Here is a 13,328-nt window from a genome sequence, read left to right as displayed (position 1 = left end):
TAGAGACACTCAGTAAAAAGAAGTTGTAGAGACATTGAACTTGTAGAGACATTGACCTTGTAGAGACATTGAACTTGTATTTGTGCTTAGAGTTGGAAATTACATTATGAGCAGCTTGAGAATATATGAAAGCAAGACACTGCGTAAACGCATTCGTCTAAATGATAGAAAGAGAAACTAAAGAAAAAGGTGGTATATTCGAAACTAAAGAAAAAGGTGGTATATTCACAATTAGACAGGGAAATAGGATATAGGTTCATAGCGTTGTCGGCTTATTTTTGGTAAAAAGATTCAACATAGTGTACTGCTTCTCGGGCGGCAAGGCACGTTCGGCGTATAAATTTTGGGGGGAAAAAATTGCAAAATTTTGCAATGTGATAGTATCTTGACGTCGGAATATGGAGTGAGGAAAGTGATATGAGTGACTTGGTGTAGGATCCGTAGATAGATTGGCATTATTCGGTTTCTTTGAACCAGGCATGTTCCATGACTTCAGCGATAGTGGCACGTTTTTCGGGGGTCTTTTCCAGCATTCTCTCTATGAGATGAAGGCATGACGGTGTGCAATGCACTCGTGGTGGAGCATACGGGCCGGAAATAGCCTGGTTAGGATCGTTGAAAGGCACTTCGCCGGTCAAGACGGTATACAGCAAAATGCCTAGCGACCAAATTTCCGCTGGTTCTGCGCAGTAAGGTTTACAGAGTAATATTTCAGGCGAGGCAAAGGAGATGGTGCCGTAAAACTTGTCAAAGTAGTGAGGTTTGATGGCATTGGAGCGAGGAAGGATAACCGCCGATCCAAAATCGACCAGTTTAACCTTTTTGAATTATAGCAATTTAGCTTCATACTTGTGATAGGCATGAGCAGCAAAGCATGCGAGGCTTACCACATAATTATTGTCGATGACAATGTTTTCATCTTTGATATCGCGATGACATACCCCAATATCACTCAGGTAGCTGACACACTCTATGATTTGACGAAAGATTTTCTTGGCCAATTTTTCAGAAAATTTCGAGTGGTGCTCGATGCACTCGAATAGATCACACGATGTTCTTCTGACCAATAAATTGGGTCGTGGAGAGCCATCATCCAAAGGAGGGAATATCGGCTCTTCTGGAGGCGTGGGAGGTCCTGTCATGACCATACCAGATCGAAGTTGCTGCTGCTCAGTTGCAGCAGCCAGCTTTGAAAGTCTAGCTTCGGGTGATACCAAAAGGGGGTTGGTGGCCGACCATTGTGTGCCGTGCAGCTCCATGACCAGGTAAAAAAATTTAGTGTCTTGGAAAGCGTCCAAGAAAGCGATTATGCTTGGATGTCTGACGTTCTTCAGGACATAGATTTCCATGGGAATCATACCCAGGTCCTTGTCATTAGCCCATGCGTGAGCCGGCACTTTATCTCGAAAGATAAATTTTACGGCAACTTCACGGCTGGTGTGTTTTTGGATGGCAGAGACGACAAAACCGAATCCACCGTTGCCAAGTTCTTCGCCGATGGCATACTTTGCATCAAACTGCGGATGGAAAGCATGGTTCTTCAAATGCTGAGCTGACACGGTCATTTGTTTAGGGCTTGTACCTGACGGCGGTTTAGGTGTCTGGGGTGGAGAGAGGGGAAGAGCTTGGTGTCCTTGCATAGGTTTGGCGCTGTTGGTGAGTGAGATAGGCGACAGCAATGATTTACTAGATAAACGTGGATGAGACATTTTTGCGGTGGGTGGAGTGGTGGCATAGTAGCCGCATTGAAATTCTTCGCTGGAGGGTTCAAATCGCTGATTTGGATGGATATGTATTTGATTGGAGATCATTCCTGTCGCTGCCATGGTGAGGTGTCAGGGTGTGAGGTTTGCAAAAGAGATTGGATGAATTGAAATGAGTGAGCCGTTGGTTACTGGAGAATAGGTTTCAGAATGGAAAAAAGTGATGATTGAAAAGAGAGAGGGAAAACGATATTTGACTCTGGCTGGTATGCACACGTTATATACTGCAGAGATTAAGAGTGTACAATTAAGTGTCCGAGGTTCGATCTTCAATACCAGGGCCAAATCAGAAATAGAGTGAATTGAGAACTAATTAGAAAACGGGCAGCCGTTTTTATGCGATATGTCAGTCACTCTACGCGATCGGCACTGCAACCTAACCCATACAGCGAATGAGAGACCTCGGTGAAGGATGAAGGCAGTCTTCATTCTGTTCCTGATTTAACACATCCCATTACTCCCTAGGGGTAACATGAGAACCGCGACTCAAAGAGTTACTTATTTATACGTACAAGGAAATCTATGGAAGGGGGCTTTTTCAATATTTTAGATTCGGAATTGACCAATTTGTCAATGCATATCTCGGCTTCAGTAAGAAAAGAAATCAAAAAAGATATCTGGGGGCAAGGTCTTTTTTCCAATCAAGCAGTAAGCTGTTCTCTGTCCATGCTCAGGACCAGAAAAATTGGGTCAAACCACCGATGAAGGCGCCGTCAAAAGATAAACGTAGCTACCACAGCGAGTCCAAACTACCAACGACGCCCTTATAGTGGTTACAGGGTTTTTCAATTCTGATAAAAGGTCGTTTCCCTTCAAGTCGCTTGATGGAAAGGAGCATGATGGGAACATCCAGCCAAGGAGGTATGTGATGATTTGCTATAGACGGGAATTGACACGAGCTGGACAGAAGCAGGAATGTCTCAGCCAAACAAAAGAAAGAGTTCACTAGGGCTTGCAAGCCACAACTATCATTACGCATTTGTCTATTCTTGCCAGCAACTCCCTTCTTAATTGCCAAAGCTTACACTCATCTCCTAAGTGGAAAAGCTCAATGTTGCATTTATGAATATACTTTTTGAAAATTGCATTTTCAAATGGAGTAGACTCCTCTCATATATTGCTATTCCTCTTTGGAGTGGTAGGTTGATTCAGAGGGCTTGAAAATAGTCCGATCTGCCGATCATCTACTTCAGCATCGGAACTGAGCAACACTTTTTTCAGGGGAAAAGTTCAAAATGGCCTGATTTAACGGAAATATCCAAGAGAAAAAACGTCTGATCGGAAAAAGGCCATCATCAAGCTCTAGTGTTGGCCTGCAGAAAAAACCTGTTAAGCCGCCATTGTGAACCCTGTAATTTATGTTCCAATTGACCATCATTGAATTCTCCCGTCTATGGGAATTCACCACAGTGATATATTTGCCAATTGTGCCTGCACTGTCGTCAATGTTTATGCTGTGCTTGACCTGACAAGAAACAGTTTTGGTATGGTGTCAACAGCTAATGTGGCTGCAGTAGCTTACAATGGAAAAAGACCGAGGCCACTCCAATCGAAAAACACAAAGCTATAGCCTTTCTTTTGTACGCCTAAAATCACCTGTGTTCCATTAAAGAAATTCTGGCGAATAGCATTTGCAGCAGCCATTTTGTCAAACATGAATCCATCCCAAATATTGCATACTGACCCTAGCCTGACTTCTCGCAAGCACGTTCTGCATTATACCTTTAACAGAGATTGGCTCCCGCGCATGTTAAAAGGCATGATATTCGATCATAAGGCGCGGAGGAGGTGACTCCTTAACAGGACAATTTGGATACCATGGGCCAAATGAAAACTTTCCGACTTGTTTGTGCTGCTTCAGTGATGGGGTCATAAACAGATGAGGATAGGAGGAAACCAAAATGGAAAGTGGTGATTTCGCATCGCTCAGAAACATGGCTATTTCATGAAACTGACTGCGTATTCAGCCAAAGGTGTGTGAATGTCATGGACTTTGCGCGTGTGCTTGAATAAAAAAATAAAATCAGGACTTGCCTGCGCTTGAATAAAAATAAAAAAAAAAATCAGGCATGAAATGGTTAGGAAAAATGCCATGTGTGCTGAAAAGTGTTGCTTGTGAGTGATGGTTTTACCACTTTTGGTTGGAGAGGAGAGCCAGTAATTTCCCCAACTTTTTTATATCTTTCTCTTTTGTTGATTGCAGCTCATTTTCTCTATTGATGCCGGCTAGTACTGCTCATGTTGAAGAATATCCTAATTCTTTCCCAGACAATAGCGAACCATCTTGTTCAAATGCCAAATCCCCCCGACCGAGCTCCGGAAATTCCCACACTCAGGATCAGTTACTAGACTTTCTCAATGCCCAAACCGTTGATCGGTTAGAAGAACAAGAAAAACCAAAAATAATAGAATCTTCCAGGTCTGCGAAGCTCAAGTTTGAAATACCGAAGACTCCTTCGCGTCAGTCTGCTCCGCTTATCCACGAACGCAGTGTGGAAGAAGCTCCGAAAAGAAGGTGGTCCAGCCCTGGATTGCGCAATAAGAGGCAACCCTCTATTAGTGAAGATGCCCCCCTTATTGAAGTTGGTTCCAAAGTCGAACTGATTGGCAGACCTTTGGAAACGTTGGGGAAAGTGCGGTACATTGGACCTGTCAATTTTTCACCTGGAGAATGGATTGGAGTCGAACTGAACGAGCGTGGTACGTATTTTGATCCTTTGAGCCTGTCCCAAACCCTACTTTTTCATCAACACGTCTTTCAGTTGGTCCGCACAATGGAACAGTGGATGGTACCTTCTATTTTGATGCTCCTCCACACAAGGGGATTTTCGTACGACGTTCACAGCTGGAACCGTATACACCACCAAATGAATGACAATTGGGACGAAGACCATGGTGGCGACGAGTTTTTGCAAATTCTGGTCGTTAAGTGTGGTCTTTGTCGATTTGGGTAAAAAATATTAGCACTATACCTCTTGTAATTCACAAGTCCTTCAGTTTCTAATTCACAAGTCCTTCAGTTTCCAAAATATATTTCAAATCCGTTCACTATGTACATGTTTTATTTATTTTCTACTGGATTGTTCTAATCATCATTACCAGGTGTGGGGCTGGCTTTTTCATTAGCGCCGCTAACATCCAATTTGTCTCCAGCTTTGTCCATTTCATCTTTAGGATCCACCGTTTCAGTATCGAAAGCGGCTTCGCTTTCGGCAACGTCGTCAGGTGAAGCTGTGCCATGGCCTTCGTTGTATGGTTTAGTAGCGTCCTTTCCCTCAAGGTCTTTGGTAACAGACTCTGACTCCTTGGTGGCACCGAGGGCCACAGAACAATGTATAGCTCTTCTTTGATCGTTTGTGATGGATGAAATCAAATTTGCAGAGTTGACAAAGAGGCTAGAGCCATGGGGTTGTATGGTAGGTCGTAGTGTAACGGTAGCGGGACGCACCATTGGAGCAGCCCTGACAGGAACTGTAGCAGACTGGATACATCGTACAGAGATGCGAGACACTTCCGCGTTCATAATTTTTTTTATCGGTTGTGAGAGGAAGCAAAGATACGTCGGTTTAAAAAAAAAAAATGACGGTCATTATATATTCATCATCTATGTAATTCTTTTGTTTCTAAGACCTCACGTTAAAATGACGCATCTCAATTGCCTTAACAGGATATTTAAAAATTGATTTGAAACGAACATTCTCTCTTTTGATCCCAAAAAAAAACAAGTGAAAAAGAGGTTCAGAAAGAGGTTTAGAAAATACATGAAGAAGCGGGAAAACTCTTGGTAAAATGCTATGAATGTACGATAATTCATTAAGCCCATAGTAATAAGAAACAGAGAAATTGGATACAGTTGAAAAAACGGAGCGAATAAACTTTACATCCATAGCTGCAAAATAGAACCGATAACGGCGTCAGGCATTTCTTGCTTAATCTGCCTCCATATTTCGCTTTAACGGTTGCTGACGACAAGTTCCAAAAACTGAGAAAAACAAAAAAAGTCAGCACTCGAATGCCAAGCCCAAATATGCATGCAAAACGCACCTGTTCGTAGCTAATTTGAATCCATCCGTCGTTATCTGTGTCAAACTTTCTGAAAGAATCCGTCAAAGTTTTGACCGTAACTGAAGCCTGGACGAAGTTGTCAAAAGTAACATCTCCTCGGCCTGAACCAGAAGTTCCTATAAACAGTGAGTGAGAAAATCAGGAGAAAGTAGGCGGGGCGCACGCCAATAAGAGCGACGAAAATACAAGGTCGTCAACAAAAACTATACAAGAATAGAAAAAAGGTTCGCCCTGTCAATGATCGAATTATACGCACCATATTTGTCGTATTTTTGTATCAACAGGTTGATGAACTTGTCAGAGAGATTATAACCAAAGGTGCGGAGAGCGGTCCTCATCTCGTTGCGATCGATGCTTCCAGAGCCGTCAGCATCAAAGGTTTGGAAGCATTGCTTCCAGTCTTCTATGTATTTCCAGAGTCCAGCAAATTCATTGAAGTCGATGGTGCCAGTGTTATCTAGTGAATGAAACGACGGGCGATTAATACCCATTATGGGCCGGGTTACTCAGCACCGAAAGCAACAACTTACTGGTATCAAACATGTTAACAATGTTTCGGACAGTTTCAATATTGAAAGGGCTCCAGTCACCGTTTACCAGTGCACGTTGCAGCTCATCGACAGTGAGACTGCCCGAATTATCAGTATCAACCGCCTTGAACCAGCTCCAAAGCTGAGGATTGGCGCCGGGTGGTGGGCCTTGAGGTGGCGCGGCAGGACGACCTGAAGAGATCAACGCGAGATTATGTTTTGGTTTCAGCATTATTTAAGTGGCATTGACATCAACTTACCATAATTTTGAGGTGGGTAAGCAGCCTGATTCTGCTGTTGAACAGGCGAGCCATAGCCTTGGCCAGGTGGTGGGGCTCCATAACCTTGTTGCTGGGGACGTCCATACTGTGGGGACGCACCGTAGCCTTGCTGACCTCCTGGAGGAGGACGTTGGTAATTTTGGGCAGGAGAGCCATAAGCACCGGGGGGATTTTGGTATGACATTACGAAAAAGAACTAAGAAGTAACGAAAAAGTCACTGCGAACGTGAGTGACCATGTACCCGTGGCTGAGGAGAAAAAAATTCGTTGGTTTATTTCTGGACACACACAAAAACTACATTTTAGCATTCAGTCCGTTTCCTCCCCATTCAACTTCGGTAGCCCAGCTTTTCACAAGCTGATGAGCTATGGCAATTCCAGGCGGCATGTTGAAAGGTGCCCCAGATTGTCCTGATAGCGCTGCCAAGACCTCTCCGCGTGAATACCAAGTAGCGTGTTCAAGCTCCTTGTCCTCCAATTTAATCTCAGTCGAGGTTGCCTGAGCGATAAAACCCATCATAAGCGAGTTTGGAAACGGCTGCAAATATCAATTACTTAGCAGGCCATTCTAAGGACACGAATTGTTTAAAGTAGATCATCTCACCCAAGGTTGGCTGGAATGGAAGAGTACGTTTGATACAATGACTCCTGATTCTTCACGAACTTCACGTCGTACAGCTTCTTCCACTGATTCGCCTGCTTCTACGAATCCTATTGGTACAGAGGTTAAACAAGAATTCGCCCCAAAACATCATTACAAGTGTCTCCTTACCTGCTAAACAAGAATACTGTCGTTTGGGCCAAGCTGTTTGCCTTCCCAGCAATATTTTGTCCTCAGTGGGATGTATGACGCAAACAATGATGACAGGATCTATTTTAGTGATTGTCAGTAGCGTTTCTATTTGCTGGGGCATTTCCATCATCGCCCTCACGTTACCTGTTCTAGGATAGGCAAAGTTGTGGACACCTTTAGAGCTAATGCAAGGCACGGATTCATCGGCTGAACCAGCTTGAGGAGGGCAAATTCGCTTATGACCAGCTTCAGCGGAGACAGTACGTCGACCACACGCTGGACAAAACTGATTACGAAGATTCCAATCGACTGTATATTGAAAATCATCAGCTGACGGATACTGAAACCCATGTAGACCTGGTTCAACTTACTCATCGCGCGTGCCTGGGCAAAGATCGCAGCAGATGATCTATCGAGTACAAATGCCTTTGGACGAGGGTCATAAAAGCGGATGTTGCGGCTCTCAAGATCTGACAATAGTGAATGTGAGTTAACTCGTCTAGCCGACGGTAGTCATGCTATCCCTACACTTACTTTGATGAAGTTGTTCAATATCTCCTTTACGAGATCCATTGGGCGTCACATCCAATGCCCAATAAGCCGTGCCGTTCTCAGCGACGCCGTTAAATTCTTCAATACCTAAAAACACTAGCGCAGGCACATCAATCTCGGTAAGATCCTCCTTTTGACCGTATGGGTCACCAATCAGATTTTCAACCTCGGACCAGGATGCATAGTATAGCTGTGCCTGTTCTTGCGAATCATCCATGAGAGGCTTCAAGGAAGACAATAGAACAAAGCGTGAGGTTTGAGATCGGACTAAACGGTCCAAAACAGCTTTGTCGCTTCTAAACCAACTGAAGCTACTCAGGTAATTTGGTTAATACTGTGACTCCATTTCAATTGAGAAGCGAAAGAAATAAAAGAGCTTTTTCCATACCGGTTGAGAGGACTTCCAGCAAAGTAATTGATGGTGTTCGGAGCGAATATGTGTCTTCCTGCTGGTGTAGTGTTCTTCGCAGAGGTAGCATCCTCCGCTGGCTCTAATAGTTTTGCTACATTGTCGAACCCCCAAAATTCAGCAAGGGCATAGGCCGTCTTCGTTCTGGTTAGCATTAATTGAATGGCACTCGACAAGCATTTTACTCGGAGTAATGCCTACCTTTCCTTCTGAATTAGTAATCTCAGTAGGTACCTTTTGTTCTATCAAGTACGTCACAACGTCCAGCTGACCATATCTTGCAGCGAAATGAAGTGGGGTCCAGCCTCTGTCGTTCTTGGTAGAGAGCTCTGAAGTATGTGACTTCAAATAGTCAATGTCGCCAGCAGCAGCAGCTTCAAATACCGATGTAGAAGACATGTGTAAAGTTGTCTTTGTCAGACAGACTCTCTCCAGCATATGCCATTTTCCACCCCGACAAAAAGTGGGAAACGTGACTTGAAACGCCTGTCAGCACCACGGTGAGCCTACTGTACTTGATTGCTAGAATAATCTTTGCGGCTATGATAATAAGTAGATTAGCACTCGAGAATAAAGAGCATTTTTCTGTGTAAACAATTCACAAGTGGCCACTGCAACAAAGTGAGATAAGGCAGATTGGGTTGAAGAAAAGCCTAACAAATCCCTTAAATCAGATATTTCAAGCGAGCCACACGATTTTCCCTTTGCGAGATCCCCCAGTCACCACTTTAATCGCAATGAAATCATTATTTATAATAAGCTTAACAAGCACCATAGTATCCGCACAGATTCTCGCTCAAACTTCAGCAGCGTATCAGCGCTTTGGATATATCACAGTCAATGGCACTCGCTTTCTTCAAAATGGCGAACCGTACTACATTGCAGGAGCTAACTACTGGCAGGGTATGAATCTGGCGTCCGACTTCAGCTGGGGAGGAAACCGAACTCGACTGGAGAACGAATTAGCCCATTTGCAGAGTATAGGAATCAACAACTTACGAATAATGGCAGCCTCTGAAGGTCCCGATGACCAGCCTTTCAGAATGAGACCGTCGCTTATGCCTTCACCTGGTATCTATAACGAACATATTTTGACCGGATTGGACTATCTCTTAGATGCTTTAGACAAGCATTCAATGACAGCTGTCGGTGAGTGAATTGGTTTCGGCTTGAGAGGCATTTGCACCAGCATCTGAGCTTCTGTCTCTTCCAGTTACACTCAACAACTACTGGCACTGGTCAGGCGGGTAAGTTTCATCTTACTTCAATTTGCTTCTCCTCTCTCCAATTAATCCAGTGTTCCCATAATGTACCAAAAGGTTCGCTCAATATGTTAGCTGGGCAGACAACGATTCAGACATTCCTTATCCTCCGTCCTGGATACCATACCCGGTAAATAACTATAGCACTGGTAGCTACGATGAATTTTACGATTATGCATATCGCTTTTACGACGACGATACAATTTCCTCTACCACCAACCAATTATTCAAAAACCACATTAACGCGATCATGATGAGAAGAAACACTATCAATGGGAAGTTGTACAATGAGGATCCAGTTATTATGGGTATGCTTCACCGATTGAGTCGTATTTAGAACGATATTTTGCTTATATGTCAACGTTACTTAGCCTGGGAGATCGCAAATGAGCCGCAGCTTGCACCAAAGGAGTGGACATCTGAGATTGCAAAGTTCATCCGACAGAGATCACCTTACCAGTTAGTCACAGCTGGAATTGAAGGAAAGTATGGATTTGAAGACTTTTGGAACACTCATTCCTCGACTGAGATTGATTATACAACCTGTCACTTGTGGGTTGAAAAGTAGGTTTATTGTGTGTTGAAGGTCACTAAAAGGAGAGTGCTAAACATCATCTCGATTTTAGCTGGGGTATCTACAATGCGTCCGATTCATCATCATCCAATCTACAGTCTGCTTTGGATTATGCTGATAGCTTTATAAGCAATTGCTCGGGCTGGGCTGTAGGTATGGGCAAACCTATGGTCTTAGAAGAGTTTGGTATGGCTCGAGATGCCTGGCGAGACCCTTCATTTCCTCTTTATAAATACAATCCTGGGACAGCTACGACCCATAAGGATACATATTATCAACATATTCTTCAACTCATTCAGAAACTAGCTTCGCACGGCGCGTCAGCAGGAGCAAATTTTTGGGCATACAGTGGAGACGGTTACCCGAGCGATATTCCAAATTCCTTTGATATGGTTTGGATAGGAGGTAAGACAATATGTCAAGTTTTGCCAAGTTTTTCCTTTGTCGATGGCTGACCTCGCTAAATCCTTCATGTTAGACCCACAACATGAACCTAGAGGTAAGCTAGCTTCAGATTGATTCTTTGTACATTCAATTATATATATTAAATACATGTCCTTCAGGTTGGTATGGTGTATATCACAATGATACTACAGTCAGTGTTATTAAAGAATACGCGCAATCCATTGTCAACGGTCAATAAATTTTCGGGCGACCAAAATAAAAAAAACAATTGAACCAGTGTTGAGAAAAGTGATGACGTCAAACATCTTCTATGGCAAGTTTTTTGGCAGGGCAAGACAATAAGCGACTATCTTTAATTCCCCAAACAGGTCAGAAATCAGGCTGCACACCAGAGAAATCTGACATTCACTCTCGTTTAACTCATATATTTCAATAGTGCACTTTGTGGTCTAGATTTCTCCCCACTCATGACAGCGACTCGCGATCCAGTTTTCACATCCACCAAGTTTGTTGACCCAACACCAGCACCAAAGTCAGTTCCTCCAGTAGAGGAAATCGGTCTGACATCAGCTCCTCTTAAGAGTGCATCCTTCTTCATTGGACAATATTGCAAAGACTACAATGCTGACTTTATGCTCTGTAAGAACGAGAACAATGATCCCGAGCATTGTTTAAAGGAGGGCAGAAAGGTCACCAGATGTGCATTAGATCTGTGAGTACCTACCGAGTTCGCCTTGCAAAGCAAAGCTTGCATATATGACTTACCACCGTTTTTTACCCTCCAGTATCAAGAAGCTTCGTGAAAACTGCGATGCCGAATTTGAAAAGCACTGGAAGTGCTTGGATGTCAAGAACCAGGATTATTATCAATGCCGCAAGGAAGAACGCCAGTTCAATTCGTGTGTTTTTGAGAAATTGGTACGTATCATGCTCCTTTTACATCCTATAGCTCAGAACCTATTTCTAATATGCTACATCGTTACAGGGATTGCAAAAGAACATCCCAGGATCACCAGAAGGTCAACCACAAATTAACGAAAAGCGTAACCCCATCATGAAACCTCACCAAAAGTAGACAAATAATAAAAGCGGCGTAGAATGTCTTTTTTCCATACCGAATCTATTAAAAGCAATGCAAAGAGCAAGCGGAATTTTATTACATGAAGTGGGAACAAATAAGCTACTATAGGTATTGCAGTGTGTGATCAAAGGCGAAATGGCCACTAGAGCGAAAGGATGAAATATATACAAATGAATGGCTACAGCCCAAGTTCAATACGATGGCGAGGACGGAATATCATCGGCGTCTTTAGTACTATACGCATGCAACGCGTGTTGTGATTCCTGAGCAGCAAGAGCTAACTTCTCCAGCAAAGTTTTGCCGGTTGGATTTGGGAATGCAGTAATCATATCATATTCGCTTAATTCTAAAGAAAGTGGAATAGTAGCACTGCGAGCTTGTGAGGGGGTGCTTATACCACTTGCATTAGTCGACGGGTCGTCGGCATTAGTAGCAATGCAGCTGATTTGAGCGTTGGGGTTTTTCACTGGTGTAGACAATGTTACCATGGGTCTTAAATAACTAAAGGTTCACGCGTAGCATCTACATACCTATTCCAAGTTTTTCTGTAAGAGACTTGCCAGTTGGATTGGGGTATATAGTATGAACTTCGTATTGTACATCTGGCGACAGCAAGTCTGTGCTCGAAGTAGGAGGCTCATCGATAGATGGCGAACTAGAAAGCAATTGAGATGATTCAACTGAAGCAACTACCCGCTGTTGAGGCGAAGAAAATGGAGATGCTGCTTCGTCTTCCAAAAGCTCAGAAACGATGTTATTTGCAGTTTGCTTCGAATGCAGCTGTTCTTCTTGCATTTCGGCTTTTCTGTTCTGTTCGCCTTCTGATTTCTTCGACTTGCCTGTGGTAGGTCGTATATCTTTAAGTGGTTCAAATTCACCGCGTAAATATGTGGTTGATGTGTTGCAAGGTGTGCCGTCCTCATGGTCTACATAAGACGTTTTTGATGATGGGCATTTTATACGAGGCAGCATCGCCTCTTCCTCCTTTGGCCGAAATTTATCTTGTTTCGATACAACTTCGATTTTAGAATCGCATAATGGCTGTGTCGTATTCTCGCTGGCTTTCCTACGCACTTGGCGTACCCCGCCATCTAGGTCTTGGCTATCGTCGTCTCGTCCAATCGCCAATTTCGCGTCTTCAGCCTTCCGTCTTTGACTCGATGGTTTTTCTTGTAATCTGTGAACCAAGGCTTTTCGGTCAACGGTCTTTCGTACCGAGTTGGCACTAACCGTCGTAAGTATTGAGCCGTCTTGTTGGCGTCGATTTCGCTTCTCGGGTATTGTGGTCATATAAGCCTGGTCATACGTGGGAGAGGTTACCCTGTTTTCCTTGGAGTTCTCCTTTTCCTTCTGCATCGTAATACTCAACATGCTTTGCTTCAGGACCAAAGGCTTTGGTCGTTGTAATCGTAGAGGCTGTCGATTGGCATTCTGTTTAACCGCCATCAACGGCTGTCGCTTTCTTCCGCCTTCACTTGTTGACATTGTCTTTTCAGCGACATCTAGCGTCGATTCGTTCTCTTTTGGGGAGAGAAGTGTTTGCTTTGCTGGTCGTTTGACTTTATGCCAAGAATTGCTCATGAAAGCTAGCGCTTGCCTTGAAGGGTGTTAAA

General features: G+C 43.6%; 8 protein-coding genes across 8 annotated transcripts; 3 read left to right on the top strand and 5 right to left on the bottom strand.

The window, feature by feature from the left end:
* Positions 1-654: 654 nt before the first annotated feature.
* Positions 655-2,221, bottom strand: K450DRAFT_223034 (uncharacterized protein). Its single transcript, XM_051585994.1, has one exon. The coding sequence runs from the start codon at positions 1,824-1,826 to the stop codon at positions 828-830; it is 999 nt and encodes a 332-aa protein (XP_051448322.1). The 5' UTR covers positions 1,827-2,221; the 3' UTR covers positions 655-827.
* Positions 2,222-3,831: 1,610 nt separating this feature from the next.
* On the top strand, positions 3,832-4,885 carry K450DRAFT_223029 (uncharacterized protein). Its single transcript, XM_051585993.1, has 2 exons — positions 3,832-4,463; positions 4,526-4,885. The coding sequence occupies exons 1-2, from the start codon at positions 3,983-3,985 to the stop codon at positions 4,636-4,638; spliced, it is 594 nt and encodes a 197-aa protein (XP_051448321.1). The 5' UTR covers positions 3,832-3,982; the 3' UTR covers positions 4,639-4,885.
* Positions 4,783-5,875, bottom strand: K450DRAFT_223022 (uncharacterized protein). Its single transcript, XM_051585992.1, has 3 exons — positions 5,808-5,875; positions 5,408-5,745; positions 4,783-5,097 (listed from the first exon to the last, which is right to left on the bottom strand). Exons 2-3 carry the CDS (start codon positions 5,648-5,650, stop codon positions 4,849-4,851), a joined length of 492 nt encoding a protein of 163 aa, XP_051448320.1. The 5' UTR covers positions 5,651-5,745; positions 5,808-5,875; the 3' UTR covers positions 4,783-4,848.
* K450DRAFT_223020 (uncharacterized protein) lies at positions 5,335-6,762 on the bottom strand. Its single transcript, XM_051585991.1, has 4 exons — positions 6,359-6,762; positions 6,085-6,285; positions 5,808-5,929; positions 5,335-5,745 (listed from the first exon to the last, which is right to left on the bottom strand). Exons 1-4 carry the CDS (start codon positions 6,588-6,590, stop codon positions 5,716-5,718), a joined length of 585 nt encoding a protein of 194 aa, XP_051448319.1. The 5' UTR covers positions 6,591-6,762; the 3' UTR covers positions 5,335-5,715.
* K450DRAFT_223017 (uncharacterized protein) lies at positions 6,763-9,064 on the bottom strand. The gene is made up of 8 exons (XM_051585990.1): positions 8,595-9,064; positions 8,373-8,530; positions 7,967-8,295; positions 7,804-7,902; positions 7,577-7,741; positions 7,412-7,510; positions 7,244-7,350; positions 6,763-7,177 (listed from the first exon to the last, which is right to left on the bottom strand). Exons 1-8 carry the CDS (start codon positions 8,829-8,831, stop codon positions 6,935-6,937), a joined length of 1,437 nt encoding a protein of 478 aa, XP_051448318.1. The 5' UTR covers positions 8,832-9,064; the 3' UTR covers positions 6,763-6,934.
* K450DRAFT_223006 (uncharacterized protein) lies at positions 9,063-10,964 on the top strand. The gene is made up of 7 exons (XM_051585989.1): positions 9,063-9,542; positions 9,607-9,640; positions 9,731-9,963; positions 10,027-10,219; positions 10,282-10,634; positions 10,708-10,728; positions 10,793-10,964. The coding sequence occupies exons 1-7, from the start codon at positions 9,131-9,133 to the stop codon at positions 10,870-10,872; spliced, it is 1,326 nt and encodes a 441-aa protein (XP_051448317.1). The 5' UTR covers positions 9,063-9,130; the 3' UTR covers positions 10,873-10,964.
* K450DRAFT_223002 (uncharacterized protein) lies at positions 10,945-11,973 on the top strand. Its single transcript, XM_051585988.1, has 4 exons — positions 10,945-11,002; positions 11,071-11,346; positions 11,420-11,552; positions 11,620-11,973. Exons 2-4 carry the CDS (start codon positions 11,102-11,104, stop codon positions 11,707-11,709), a joined length of 468 nt encoding a protein of 155 aa, XP_051448316.1. The 5' UTR covers positions 10,945-11,002; positions 11,071-11,101; the 3' UTR covers positions 11,710-11,973.
* Positions 11,788-13,324, bottom strand: K450DRAFT_222999 (uncharacterized protein). Its single transcript, XM_051585987.1, has 3 exons — positions 13,085-13,324; positions 12,246-13,011; positions 11,788-12,181 (listed from the first exon to the last, which is right to left on the bottom strand). The coding sequence occupies exons 2-3, from the start codon at positions 13,003-13,005 to the stop codon at positions 11,907-11,909; spliced, it is 1,035 nt and encodes a 344-aa protein (XP_051448315.1). The 5' UTR covers positions 13,006-13,011; positions 13,085-13,324; the 3' UTR covers positions 11,788-11,906.
* Between the last annotated feature and the right edge of the window lie 4 nt (positions 13,325-13,328).

Source organism: Umbelopsis ramanniana, assembly GCF_025399195.1.
Source record: "Umbelopsis ramanniana AG unplaced genomic scaffold K450scaffold_5, whole genome shotgun sequence".
NCBI classification, from domain to species: domain Eukaryota; kingdom Fungi; phylum Mucoromycota; class Umbelopsidomycetes; order Umbelopsidales; family Umbelopsidaceae; genus Umbelopsis; species Umbelopsis ramanniana.
This window is presented reverse-complemented; position numbering and strand designations above follow the sequence as displayed.